Source organism: Oryctolagus cuniculus, chromosome 1 (genome assembly GCF_964237555.1).
Source record: "Oryctolagus cuniculus chromosome 1, mOryCun1.1, whole genome shotgun sequence".
Classification (NCBI taxonomy): domain Eukaryota; kingdom Metazoa; phylum Chordata; class Mammalia; order Lagomorpha; family Leporidae; genus Oryctolagus; species Oryctolagus cuniculus.
Window position 1 is genome coordinate 230,799,682 of NC_091432.1, and position 14,059 is coordinate 230,813,740.

Here is a 14,059-nt window from a genome sequence, read left to right on the forward strand (position 1 = left end):
GCCCGGCTGAGGAGCTGGGGGTCCGTGGGGCTGTAGTTCGGCCCAGGTCCGGCTGGAGCGAGGGGCCGACAGGCCTGGAGCTCGGGTGGGGCGGGGCGGGTCAGGACCTGGGCCTGGCTGTGGGGCGAGGGGCCGGCTGGGCTGCAGCCCGAGGGGCCGGAGCCCGCGGCGGGGCCGGGCGGGGGCGGGGCCTGGGCCGGCGGAGGGGCGCGGGGCGGGGCGTGGGCTGCGGCGCGCGAGCCGAGCGGCCGGCCGAGCCCGCTGAGGCCCGAGCCCACCCGAGTGCGCCCGAGCCCGAGGCCCCCGCCCGGGGCGATGGAGCCGGAGCCCGGCGGGGCGGCCGCGGCGCTCCTGCGGCAGAAGAGGGCGGCGCTGCGGCGCAGGGGGTGCAGCTTCGAGAGCCCCAGGTATCGCGGCCCGGGAGGGGTGCAGCCGGGAGGGGCGGAAGCCACGTGTGTGTGGGGGTGGCGGTGTGAGGGGGCCGAGCACGGGAGGCTGCGGTGTGGGAGGGGGTCGGCGGAGACTCGGGCTCCAGCGAGGAGCCGGGGCCGAGCGGCCGGGGGTTGTCTGAGGGGGCCCCGGGGCCGCGCAGCGGGAAGGGCAGGGTGTGAGGGCCGGGCCGCGGCCCCCGACGGACGCCGGTGCGGTGGCTGTCCTGGCGCCCCGCGGGCCTCGGCAGGTGTTCGCGGGGGAGAACGTCCCGTAAATGTCAAGGACAAGGTCGAGAAATAGCCCCCTCATTCAAGTGAGGTCTTCCTTGTCCCGGAGGCCCCTGCCCCTCGGCCACCCACCCTCGCGCCCCGGGTGCCCGCGCACCTGCTGCCTGCACGGCCCCGCCCAGCCTGGCGCCCGGCCTTCGCATTTGCGGAAGCCCAGGGCCCCCGGCCCGCGCGGACGCCTCCCTCCGCCGGAGCTTGGGCGCCCCCCACCCCCGTGACCTCGGGGCGCCCCCAGCCCAGGCGCCCACCGTGCGGCGGCTCGGGGCTCCTGCCTCCCAGGCGTTTCGGGAACTTGGAGCGCGTTCTCGGGCTCCGACGTCGCTCCCGTCGGCCCTGCCGTTTGTTCAGCCCCCTCCTCCTCTTCTGGGTGATTCCAGCCACCCCTCACCCCCATGCCCCCGGCAAGACTCCCACCTCTGTTCTTAAACCCGGCCGCTCGCCTGGCTGAAGCTTGGACCGCGCCCTCTGCTGCGGGCACCCTGAGGGCTTCTCCCCTGCCCAGCGCGGCTGTGGGGCCCGGGGAGAGGGCGTGGGGAGAGGGCGTGGGGCTCTGCCCCACCGAGGCTGGGAGGCGGGCTGTTGTGGAGGGAGAAGCCGCACAACCAGAACCCTTAACCTGGAGTCCAGGGCCCTCTCTGTCCCCTCTGTCTGCCCCCAACCCTGCCCCGCCCTCCCTTGGTGCCCCAGCATTGTGATGGGAGGACGGGGACCCTCACAGTGTCCCCAGAAGTGCCTGCGGCCTGGCCCGGCCCCTCCCTCCTGCCCTGCTGTGCCTGCACTGGGATCTTTTCTCTCCTCATTCTCTGCTGTTTGGATAGTGCCTCCCCCTCCTCCTCCAGGAAGGCTTCCCTGAACTGCAGGCTGACTTGGTTGGCTCTCAGCAGCCAGTGCCTGTGAGGCCAGGTACCACTGTGGCCAGCTGCCCAGAGGATGTGCCCACCCCACCAGCCTGGGGGAACAGATGCGGTCCCGTTCTCACGGGGCTCCCGTGTTCTTGCTGGAGCACGAAGCCTGGGAACGGGGCACGCAGGGCTGAGACTGGGGGGACGGGGCAGCGCGGGGTCCCTGAGGCCTGGCCAGCGCTGCGCTGCCCCGCGGACCTCCCGGTGACGGAAGCCCTGCCCTGCCCTCCTCGCCGTCTCGCAGGGTTGGCGTTAGCACCGAGGGCAGCTGGGCACCTGCAGCATGGCTGCCTCGAAGAAGGAACTGAGTTTTTCGTTGCACTTGGCTATAATTAAATAAATGGTGGACGTTTTTCACATTGGACAGGGATGATTTGGAACATGTTTCTTTCTCTGAATTATCCCACCAGCACCACCCCCCTTTGTCTTTGTGACTCCATGACTCCAGGGAGGGCTTTTTGTTCTCTCTTTGACACCCCCCTGACATCAGCGCATAAACCTTAAGATAATCTTGATTGTGTTTCTTGATTATAAAAAAGAATTTGTCTTTTTTTGTATTTTTTTATTTTTTGACAGGCAGAGTGGACAGTGAGAGAGAGAGACAGAGAGAAAGGTCTTCCTTTTGCTGTTGGTTCACCCTCCAATGGCCGCTGCGGCCGGCACGCTGTGGCCGGCGCACCGCGCTGATCCGGTGGCAGGAGCCAGGTGCTTCTCCTGGTCTCCCATGGGGTGCAGGGCCCAAGCACCTGGGCCATCCTCCACTGCACTCCCTGGCCACAGCAGAGAGCTGGCCTGGAAGAGGGGCAACCGGGACAGAATCCGGCGCCCCAACCGGGGCTAGAACCCGGTGTGCCGGCACCGCAAGGCGGAGGATTAGCCTAGTGAGCCGCAGCACCGGCAAGAATTTGTCTTAATAAGAGGAAATTGGATATATCGACAGAAATATACAGATAATTAGATTTGTATTTACCCGTAGTCCCACCAGGTTTGGGCAGTACTTCCCGTGTGAGGGTCCAGGTGTGTTTGCGGTGACATTTTCGCTTCCTCTGGGTAAGGATCTGCCCACACCTCTCAGCATTTCTTCAGAAAACCCGCCTCCGCTGCCGCGCGTGTCTGTCTCATGAGAAGTCAGCCCGCGCTCTGACCGGACCTGCGGCTCAGTCCAGTTTTCCTTTCTTAAGGATGCGTGAGCCGGGGCCGGGTCCCCTAGCCTGTGTGTGGAGAGGCCATCATTCCCGTGAGGCGATTCCAGAGCGGGATGGGGACAGGGGTCTTTGAATCCGAGCGGGGGCTTTGAAAGGCTTCGGAGCAGGACGTCGGGTTGCTCACCAGGCCGTCTCAGAGCCTCGGGGCCCGGTGTGCCACCTCTTCCTCAGCTGCCGGGACGGGCGGCATCCTGACCTATAAATAACTGCCGAAGCGGTGTCTTGTTTTAATTCGAGTGTCTTTGTTTAGTAGTGAGGTGAAATATTTTCTCCCGTGTACTCATAATATGTACTTGTGAAATACATATACATGGACTTTGTCTATTTTTCTTTTGGAATGTTTATCTTTTCCTTATGGACTTAAAGCAGTTTTTTTTTATTAATGAAGGGATTTTTATTTTTTTTCCTTTTGGTTAAATATGTAGCGAAGACTTTTTCCAGTTCTGTACATAAGAAAAGGTGTTTCAAAATGTTCATGGAAAAACGGGATTAAAAGGATCGATTTATTTTGGTGCAAAACCTTTCCATCATATGTGGAAAATGCATGATCTGAAAAGGCTGTGGGAGCTGGCACTAGGCACGGTGCTTACGCCGCTGCCTGCGACGCCAGCACGCCATATTGGAGCGCCTGGGCTCCAGTCGCGGCTCGTCTTCCGAGTCCAGCTCCCCGCTGGTGCACACCCTGGGAGGGTGTCCTTGGGTCCTCGCCACGTCGGTGGGAAGCCTGACTGAGCTCCGGGCTTCTGGCTGTGTCCCAGGTCTGGCTCTTTTGGGCACTCAGGGAGACAGCCAGTGGATGGCAGAGTCTCTCTCTGTCCTCTCATTCTGTCTCTTCCTCTCTGTCACTTTGCCTTTCAAATAGGTAAATCTTAAAAAAAAAATAAAAAAAAATAAAAAAGAATATTATGGAACTTCAAAAAGTAGGTGGAAAATGGAATTACAACTATGAGGTTTTTTTCTTTCTTTTTGACAGGCAGAGTGGACAGTGAGAGAGAGAGACAGAGAGAAAGGTCTTCCTTTGCCGTTGGTTCACCCTCCAATGGCCGCCGCGGCCGGCGCAATGCGGCTGGCACACTGCGCTGATCCGATGGCAGGAGCCAGGTGCTTCTCCTGGTCTCCCATGGGGTGCAGGGCCCAAGCACCTGGGCCATCCTCCACTGCACTCCCGGGCCACAGCAGAGGGCTGGCCTGGAAGAGGGGCAACCGGGACAGAATCCGGCGCCCCGACCGGGACTACAACCCGGTGTGCCAGCGCCGCAAGGCGGAGGATTAGCCTAGTGAGCCGTGGCGCCAGCTTATGAGTTTGTTTTGCCACATAAAAATTTTCAAATCCCTGAAACAGTGAGGGCTGAGCCAGGCTGAAGCCAGGAGCCAGGAGCTCCATCCAGGTCTCCCACTTGATTGACAGGGAGGCAAGTCCTTGGGCCATCATCTGCCACCTCTCAGGATACGCTAGCAGGAAGCTGGGTGGGAAGCCGAGCAGCAGGAACCGACACCAGCTCTGTGGTGTGAGGTGCAGGTGTGGTCGCAGCTGTTAGAGCCCTGTGCCACATGGCCCTCCCTAGTGGTGTTTTAATGTGGTGAGGGTTATTTCTGAATTTCGTCAGATTTACTGATTTCTTCCTTCTGTTTATACTTAAGTAGGAAGAGAATTACTGAGCTTAAAGCAGATCAATGTTCCCTACAAACTGTCCCATTATTTTTGTTCCTTAAAAAAAAAAAAAGCATTGCATCAGAATCAGCTGTGGGCTCGCTTAACCACACAGGTGTTGCTGCCCTGCTCTGGGCCCACTGACCCAGAAAGTCCAGGGAGCCACGGGCGGGGGGTGGGGGGCTGCCTCGGTTGTGGACCTGTTGTCAGGTTAGCCTCCCTTATCCGAAGTTCGCCCTCATTCCCTGTCGTATCCATGAGTGCTTTGACAGTCTGCCTGAGTCGTGTTTATGCAGTCATCTTGTTGGCATCGGGGAGACGAGGCATTCTTTTCACTTTGGCAACTCTCTTGGCTAGGTGTCCCGAGCCGGCTCTGGTGCCTGGTGTGCAGACACAGCAAGGGAGTGAGTGTGCAGGGGCAAGGCGTGGCCGGGCTCCAGGCACAGGCCCCGCTAGGAGGCAGTCGGCGGCACCTGGCCCGCGTGGCCACTTCTCTGGGCGTGTCCGGCCTGGTTTTGCGGGAGGCACGTCAAACGGTGTTGAGGAGCAAGGGCCCCGGCGTGAGGTGGACCTGGGTTCCAGTGTCCAGCTCCTCACTTTCCACCATGTGTAGAAGCGGGACGAGTGGCCTTGGTAGCGGCTCTGTAAAATGCCCCGCCCGCCTCACGGCTGAATGCAGTCATTTACGCGCAGGGCCGAAACCATTGCCTGACTTAAAAGCATTGCTGACCAGGAACCGGGACGAACAGAAACGAGCGACGTTTATCTGAAAGTCTGACCTTTCCCTCCCCTTACCTGATGAAACTGGCCTCGCCGAGCAGCTTCCTCGTCCCCTCGTTAGGGTTTGAGCTGCGGATTTAGGAAGAGAAGGGGTGAGGGGATGGACAGCAGGTACCGTATTAGCTTTTTTGTACTCGCTTTTATGTCATTAACAGCGAAACCCCCGCCACAGCTAACTTTATCAAGAGAAGCGGTTTATTTGGCCCGCAGTTTTGGAGGTTTAAGGTCAAGATTGGGCGGCCCTATTGGTTTGGCCTCGGGTAAGGGTGGCCGTGGTGGAGCATGGGGAATGGGCCAAGGAAGGGTCAGGTGGGCAGCCAGGAAGCAGAGCGCGTGGGGCCTTCAGAACCAGTCCTCTCGCGAGAAGCACCTTCGCAGGGCACGCCCCGAGTAACTAAGGATCTCCCACTAGGCCCACCGCCCTACACCCCACAGTCGGTCTAAGCCACCTCTTAGTACCATTAATTTTTGAATGTATGAGTTTGGAAGCCAAATCCTGTTCAAAGCATAGCAGGTGACACAGGACACTGATTAGGACTGGCTGGAGAAAAAAAAAAAAAAAAAAAAACAACTTTCGAGGGATGTCTGCAGGTGAGATGTCCAGAAACAGCCCACTTTACAGGAGAGAAGCTGCTAGGCAGGTGCGTGATAGTTTAAGAAATGCACTTGCTGCCTTTTGTCCCTTTGTGGCGATCAAGAACCACAACGAATGGACCGGCGCTATTCTAACGGTCTGATTCCCGAGCTGTGCCGGTCTGGCTCAGCCCTTCATGGAGGCCGAGTCACACTCGAAGCGCAACTTCAGCGGGGTTACAGATCAGCGGGATTACGTGTGGGCGGCACACCTGAAGATCAGAAAACTCTCAGAATTGACTGGCTCGTCCAGCGTCCCCCGTCCTTCTCCACCGTGGTTCTCAAAGGGTAGTTCCCGGGCTGGTGGCGTCAGCATTCCCTGGGAACTGCCCGTTCTCCGGCCTGACCTCAGCTCTACTCCATCGGCCCTGGGGCGGGGCTCGGGAAACCTCGGCTGAGACCCAGTGCTTTTCAGTCTGCTACAGAGACTCCGCATCCGTGGCAGGAGGGCTTCTGAAAACTTTCCTAAGGCAGTGGAGGGCGGCCCACGTGCTCGGGCCCTGCACCCACGTGGGAGACCAGGAGGAAGCGCCTGGCTCCTGGCTTTGGATCGGCGCAACGCCGGCCGTAGTGGCCATTTGGAGGGTGAACCAATGGAAGGAAGACCTTTCTCTCTGTCTCTCTCTCTCTCTCTCTGTCTAACTCAGCCTGTCAAATAAATAAATAAATAAAAAAAAATAATAATAAAAAAACCTGTTTCCTAGTCCCGACCCCCAGGTTCCGATTCCCAAGGCCAGGTTGGGTTCTGTGAATTTGTATTTCTGACGAGCTCTCCGTTAGTGCCAGTACTGCCGGCCTGAGGATGTGCTTGGAAAACCAATGGTCTGGGATAAAGCAGGAATCTTCTGTGGGCAACCGTTGTGGCTGCCCGCCCCGCTTCTCCTGGTGGTATCCGAGGTGGGGGGCCCACTGCTCCGTAGGGTGAGCCTGTGCTCTTTCCCCAGGAGTGAGGTTGTCCCCCCACCCACCACTCACGATTCCACCTTCACAGCCACCAGCTGTGCCAATGCCCCCGCTTCTGACCACAGAGGGAAGGTGATGGCCTAGACTGTGGGGTGCAGCCTTGGCGGTCAGCTCGTTCCAACTCCCGGCCGCCCAGCGGTCATCTCCCTCGGACGGCTCTCCCTCAGCTACATCAGCATCTTTGTAAAGTTGTTTTTTTTTAAGTTAATGGAACTGTCCATTATTTTTTAATTTAATTTTCACATGAATTTCTTTTTTTTTTTTTAACTTGAGAGAGAAAGAGAGAGAGAGAGCGCTGCCATTCCCCGGCTCACTCCCCAGGGCCTACAGTGCTGGCAGCCGGGCACTCAATCTAGGTCCCCCACACTGGGTTGCAGGTACCCAATTACTTGAGTCATAGCTGCTGCCTCCCAGGGTCTGCACTGGTGGGAAGTCAGGAGCCAGAGCTCGGGTCATTAATTGAGCTTAAGCGGACACTCCCACCGTGGGACATGGGCCTCTTAGCTAGGCTATCTGCCTACTCCCCAGCGTCTTTTCTGGTTGGTGTCTAAGCCTTACCAGTAATTGAAAGTTTTTGAACAATATTCACAACAGCTGTGCATGAGAGAGGACGCTTGTGGGTTCATGCCGTTGTGCGATGCGTCGGTAGATCCAGCGTTAGGAGCTTAAATAACATCCTGGGTCGGCTTCATCCCCCTGCTGGCTTTATTCTCAAGGCCTGTCCTCATGGAGGCAAAGGATCAACCACCCCAGGCCCACTTTCTACCCGTGTCCAAGCCCAGATGGAAATGGGACTTTTTTTCTCGAGAATTCTGGAGCCTGCCCCAGGACAGACAGTCTTCGGTTTTCTGGGATTCTTTGATCATTTCTTGAACCAGTTGACTGGGCCTGGTCCTGGATTCAGCCTAGAACTGAGGGGTTAAATCACTTCCATTCGCGGAAACCAAGAGGTGGTGAAGAAAAATTGCACCGTTGTCACCAGGAGGAGGAGCGCGTACTGCACCGGTTCATCTGGGGGCTTCTCCAGAATGTGGATGGCCAGGCAGCAGCCAGAACTCCGGAACCTGGGGGGGGGGGGGGGGTCCGTGTTCCGGTCCTGGTTGTGAAAGGGCACCTCAGTTCAGTTCCGCAGTTAAATTACGGTTACTAAGTTTAGCCCGTGTGGGTGCAGAGCCCTACCACAGACAGAGACTCTGAAATACAAATGGAAACCATATTTTCGACTTTCCCAAATACTGCTCCGTGCACGCGGCTTCCTCGTTAGTGATGCACAGAACCCACGCCTGGGAGAACAAATGCTTGCCCGTCCCCGAGTGTGGCTTCCCAGGCCGGGAGGGGTCCAGAAAAGAGCAGTTCCCCGCACGCACTCGGCTGCCTTCTCGCTTCCTTCTGCTCCTGCTGGCTCTCAGGTGCTGGTGTTTCTGTCATTGTTTTCCAGGTTACTTTCATTTTTTTTTCCCGGTAGTTTTGTAAGCACGTATTTGAACGGGCACTGTTTTGATTGCGTTTGTTCCTCTATATAATGTCTTTATTCTCTCTGTTTGTGTCAAGCCCTTAAGTATTTAATCACAAATAAATCTGCTACTGTCAGTTTCCTTTTGGAGAAACAGCAGTCTTCCTGGGAAAGACTATGAAAAGCTGTCTTGTATTGGGCTGACATAATGGGCTCCCAGGGCCAACAGAAGAAAATTAATTTTCATATTATGTCTGTTCTCCTAAGAGCAGGGAAAAAAACAACTCTTATTATCCACTAAGATTTTAAATTAATGCAAACCAGCTTCCTTTCTTGGAGGAAGACAATGGTCAAATTAGTTTTGCTTTAGAAGGTTAACATGAGAAATTATGTTTGGTTGTCTGGTGTCCAGAGTAGAAGATCTGAAGAGTCTGACAAACAGCACTGTAGGGAAATTCTAAGAGCTTTGGCCTCTGCACTGAGACTCACTGCTGGTTTTCCTGGAGATAAAGAAAATTCTAAAGCAGCGTCGAGATGCAGAGTGTGGGAAAACAGGAGCCACACCTCTGGTCGGCTCCGGAGGACAGTAAGCAAACGGCTTAGCAGTGAGGTGCAGCCGCCCAAAAAGATTTACCCAGAAAGGCGCCCCCTGGAGGTCACTTGTTGTCTTAGTCCTTTCAGGCCACTGTAACAGAATGCCGGAGACTGGATCTATATATACGTATATGTTTTTCTTAAGTTTAGTTATTGATTTGAAAGGCAGAATTACAGACAGTGAGGGAGATACAGAGAAGGAGAGATCTTCCATCCAGTGGTTCACTCCCCAGATGGCCACAATGGCCAGGGCTGGACCAGGACAAAGTCGGGAGCCTGGAACTCCATCTGGGTCTCCCACATGGGTGGCAGGGAACCAAGCACTCAGGCCGCCTTCCTTGCTTTCCCAGGTACATTAGCAGGGAGCTGGATTAGAAGTGGAGCAGCTGGGACTCAACCCGGCACTGCAGTATGTGATGCTGATATCCCGAGTAGTGGTTTAACCTTCTGCGCCACAACACTGGTCTCTGCAGTACTGTTGCGTGCTTTCCACTGACAGCACATTCAATTCGGACTAGCCACATCTTAGGTACTCACTAGCCACATGTAATCGGTGGCTGCCAGGAGCTTCATCCAGGCCTCCCATGTGGGTGCAGGGGCCTGAGCACTTGGGCCATCTGCCACTGCTTTCCCAGGCCATTAGCAGGGAGCTGGATGGGAAGGCAATGTGGGATGCTGGCATTGCAGGCAGCAGGTTAACCTGCTATGACACAATGCTGGCCCTATAAGCACATCTTTAAAAAAATTTTTTGCACCAAAACAGACTTTTTTGGTAAGATTTATTTATTTATTTGAAAGTTACAGAGAGGTAGAGAGGGAGAGAAAGAGAGAGAGAGAGAGGTCTTCCATATGCCAGTTTACTCCCCAGATGGCAACAGCCAGAGCTGAGCCAATCTGAAACCAGGAGCCAGGAGCTTCTTCTGGGTGCAGGGACCCAAGCACTTGGGCCGTCTCCCACTGCTTCCCCAGGCCATAGCAGAGAGCTGGATGGGAAGTGGAAGAGCCGAGACTAGAACTGGCGCCCATGTGGGATGCCAGCACTGCAGGCGGCGGCCTTACCAGCTATATCACAGCACCAGCCCCCAAAACAAACTTTTTAAAGCTTCATTTTCCCACAAATTATTTTAAATTTAAATGTTGAGACTTATATCTGAAGCCATTGTGTTATGGATACATGAGTGAAGTTTTTTTTTTTTTATTTTGGGGAAATAAGATTAGTATAAATCATTTTTTTACCAAAAAACAAAAAACCAGGGAATGATTTGTCTTGTCAGTGATTTGCTGGCTGTTCAAAGAACTAAGAGCTGACCACTGGAGTCAGCGTCATGGGGGTCATGGGGGTCACCCGTAGCCTCTGACGAGACTGAGAACAGCAAGGATGAAAAACTCCCTGGATGGGGCTGGTGCTGTGGCGCAGCGGGTTAAAGCCGCCACCTGCAGTGCCGGCATCCCATATGGGCGTCGGTTCTAGTCCCGGCTGCTCCACTTCCCATCCAGCTCTCTGCTATGGCCTGGGGAAGCAGTGGAAGATGGCCCAAGTCCTTGGGCCCCTGCACCTGCGTGGGAGACCCGGAAGAAGCTCCTGGCTCCTGGCCTTGGATTGGCATAGCTCCGGCCATTGTGGCCAACTGGGAGTGAACCAGTGGATGGAAGACCTCTCTCTCTCTCTCTCAACCTCCTTCTCTCTCTGTATAACTCTGACTTTCAAATAAATAAATCTTTAAGAAGAAAAAAAAATTCCCTGGATGGATTCAAGAGACGACGAACGTGAGTCAGAAGCAACGAATGTGGTCCTCTCTTTGTATGCATGGGTTGAAGAACTGATTTTTGTTTGGTTTTGCTTTTGATTTAGAAATATGTTTATATGTGATAGAAATGATCAGTAAAGGGAGAAATTTTCCTTAGCAGGGAGTAAGGCAGTTTTACTGATGAAAGGAGAATTCACAGAGGGTATGGTAGGATTTAGGCGCACTCCGTGTATGGCCCCGGGCTGGGAGACAGCAACACAGATGGGACTGTTTGTGGAAGTGCATCCCGCCGTCAGAGCCACCCCGTGCTAGGCTGGCTCCCTTTAGGATGCAGTCATGTTTTTGTTCCTGGATATGGTAAAGCACCTAGAAGCTAACTAGTATCTTGCAGCTCTTTCATGTGTCCGCCACTCTTCGGCTATAACAGTGTTTAGCGGGATACTTGCAAAGATTCACAGCAGTGTGAAGCAAGCCCGCAGCCGCGCTAGCCGGGCAGGCATCCCCCGGTCTACTGGGCGTGGCTCAGAAGTGTCCGCAGCTGTGTGTGCTCGCGGTCGCCCGTCACAACCTCTTTGAGGTGAGCAGACTCGCTTCGTGCTCTGGGCAAGCTCTTCTGTACTACAAAGGCAGCCTTCCTACCTGTTCTAATAAAAATAATAATAAAATAATAAAAATAGCCCTCCCTTTCCACAGTTTAAGTTACCTGCTCTCAGCTACAGGCTGAAAATGGTAAACGGAGAATTCCAGGAATAGCCAGTCCATACACCTGAGGTCGTGCACTATTCTGGGCGCTGTGACGAGGTCCCACGACGTCCTGCCCGGGGTGTGAGTGCTCCTTTGTCCCGCTTCCCCGTGCTACGTTGCCACCCGCCCGTTAGTCCCTCAGCTGCTGTCTCAGCTCCCACCTGTTGCTGTGGTGGCACAGAGCCCGTGTCCAAGTCACCTTCCTCCTCCTAATAATGGCCCTGAAGTACCAGACTGGTGCTGACGGCCGTCGGGAAGCTGCCAGGTGTCTTCTTCAACTGAAAGGCGGGAGCTGTCGCAGGTGTGTGTGTGTAGGAAAACAGAGTTCAGTCCGGCCCTCGATGCAGGCGTCCACTGGGCGTCGCAGAACGTAGAGACGACTGTGCACACAATGGTTTCCCCACTGGAGGCTTTACCAGAAGACACGTGTGCCCTGCGCTGAGCTGTGCAAGAGGCACGCACACCGTCAGACGCAGTCCCACCGACGGCCACTAGGAGAGACCTCCACCCGCCAGCTGTGGCGTGCGCTCGCCTACTGATCCGGGGAACTGAGTGAGTCGCTGGGAGGGCTGGGAAGCAGACTGGCTGGAGACCCCAGGAACCGGAACCGGTCCGCTCTGCCCTGCTCGGGAAAGGGGAACTGCCTTCCCCGAGGCGACGTTCGTCCGGCGGGAGGCCGCCGGCCCTCACTGTACAGCAGCTCTGCTGGCTCCGCCCTGATCCCAGAACCTGCCCTACTGCCGCAGGAAGCTGCCAGCCCAGAACCACAGCAGCCGGTGGGAGCTGCAAGAGCCGGGCGACGCCGTGTGCCTTCTCCCGCTCGGCCTGGCTCACTCCAGAGGGGAGTCTCCCGTGGGTGCGCCTGCTCTGTGGGCTCCACATCCTGTCCAGAGCTCACCACAGCGCAGCAGGGGACACTCAGGCTTCAGCTTTCTGACTTGTGCACACCAAAGCGGATTGAAGTGGTGTGGAGCAGATCATCTGTGTGCAAACCATCGTGTGCCACAGTGTCTGTCTTCAGTCAGAGCAAAACACAGACACGCTGGGCACCGGCAGCACCGGGCACAAGCTGGCGCGCCGCTCTTGGGAGCCTCTTTATTGGGCGAGGAGGTGGAAATGGGCACGCCCGCCTCGCAGGGGTGGTTGAAGTGGACTTCCCAACCATGACTGTCAGCGATCCATAGCTTCAGCACAAGTGGGTGCGAGGACATTGATGGCACCAGAGAGAACCGTGTCTGCGTGCGCTGACAGCCATCGGGTGCTTCCTTGTATTAGCTCCGTGCGTCCAGCCTGGACTGACCCCTCTACTCAGTGCCCCTGCCCCGTCCTCACAAAGCAGCTCCCTGGTGCAGACGGGTAAAGTAATGGACAGGATTTACATCCCTCTGGCTGAAGCTACCCATGACCTCCGAGAAAGACCAAACGGGCCAGCATTGTGGCGTAGCGGGTAAAGCTGCCACTGCATCCCTGGCGTCCCTTGTAGGCGCCGGTCTGTATCTCAGCTGCTCTCCCTGGAAAGCGGTGGAAGACGGCCCAAGTGCTGGGGACCCTGCCACCCATGTGGGAGACCCATATGAAGCTCCTGGCTTCGGCCTGGCCCAGACCTGGCCGTTTGGCCACCTGGAGAATGAACCAGCATATGGAAGATCTCTCTCTCTCTCTCTCTCTCTCTGTCCAACTTTCAAATAGTCTTAAAAAAAAAAAAAAGGCAAAACAAACTGACACAATTTTTCGCTGTTCCAAGTACATACTTTTCTGTTTTGTGCGATCACATCGTCACTCACTCATTCAGCGAAGAGTTGTGGGACATCTCTGTGTGAAAGGAACGGAGCAGGCTGCTCTCTCCCACGGAGCCAACGTGGAGATGGGCTACATCCCGTAAGCAGATGGGAGCTGGGCTGGCGTCGGCAGAGAAAGGCGGCACAGGATAAGCAGTCCCTGGGGGGGAGGGGCTGAGAGGAAGCGGGGGTTTGCGGTGTCCACTCCTGATTCATGCAGCTGCAGCTCGCTGTGTCTCCCACCGTCCGCTCTGCGGGGGCCTCCTCCCTCTTGGCAGCTGAGTCAGCTCAGGCCGCTTGGTTTGAAGACAGGCAGGAGTGAGGATTTTACGCTTGGGCCAAGGTGGTTCCCAGCAAACAACTGGAACAGGAATGTCCAGGATTGCGAGTGCTGGTGAGCAGGTGCGGCACCCTGCCGCCCTCCGTGCTGCTCGTGGAAGCCGGCTGAAGTTCAGTGATCCGTGCGGTGCGATGCCTGACGACCTGAAGGAGCCGGAACAGAGCTTGCTGCCTTTTACGCTGTTTGGCTGATTCAGGGATCTCCTTAGAAGCGTGGGAGACCTCCCTTGTTTGCCACGGTTAGATCCTGCCGTGGTCTCTTCCCCTGCGTCACTGGGCCTCCCCGGGCCTGGCTGTGGGCTGCTGGGGCTCCTGGGCCCTGTCTGGAACTCCCCGGCAAGCTCCCACTGGGCGGCCGTGGCTGCTCTGTGGTCACCGGCAGAGGCTGGCTGTGAAGTGGGCCACGTTTCTCCTTCCCGCCATCGCTTCAGACTCACCATACTGAGACTCCAGGCGCACGAAAGGCTTGGGGGTTACAATGGGGGAGGAGAGAATTACAAACTGCGTGTTCTTGGGGCTGACCCCAGTCTAATAGGAACCCACACGGAGC

General features: G+C 56.3%; 1 protein-coding gene across 3 annotated transcripts in view; it reads left to right on the top strand.

Moving 5' to 3' along the window:
* Positions 1-223: 223 nt before the first annotated feature.
* Positions 224-14,059, top strand: part of GARNL3 (GTPase activating Rap/RanGAP domain like 3) — a 161,284-nt gene continuing 147,448 nt past the window's right edge. For 2 of the 3 annotated variants that reach the window (XM_051854945.2, XM_051854951.2), the window contains exon 1: positions 224-407. In XM_051854945.2, the coding sequence (XP_051710905.2) occupies positions 316-407 (92 nt within the window). In that variant the 5' untranslated portion in view covers positions 224-315. The remainder of the gene's footprint in view (positions 408-14,059) is intronic. The other variant, XM_051854988.2, reaches the window with a different exon arrangement.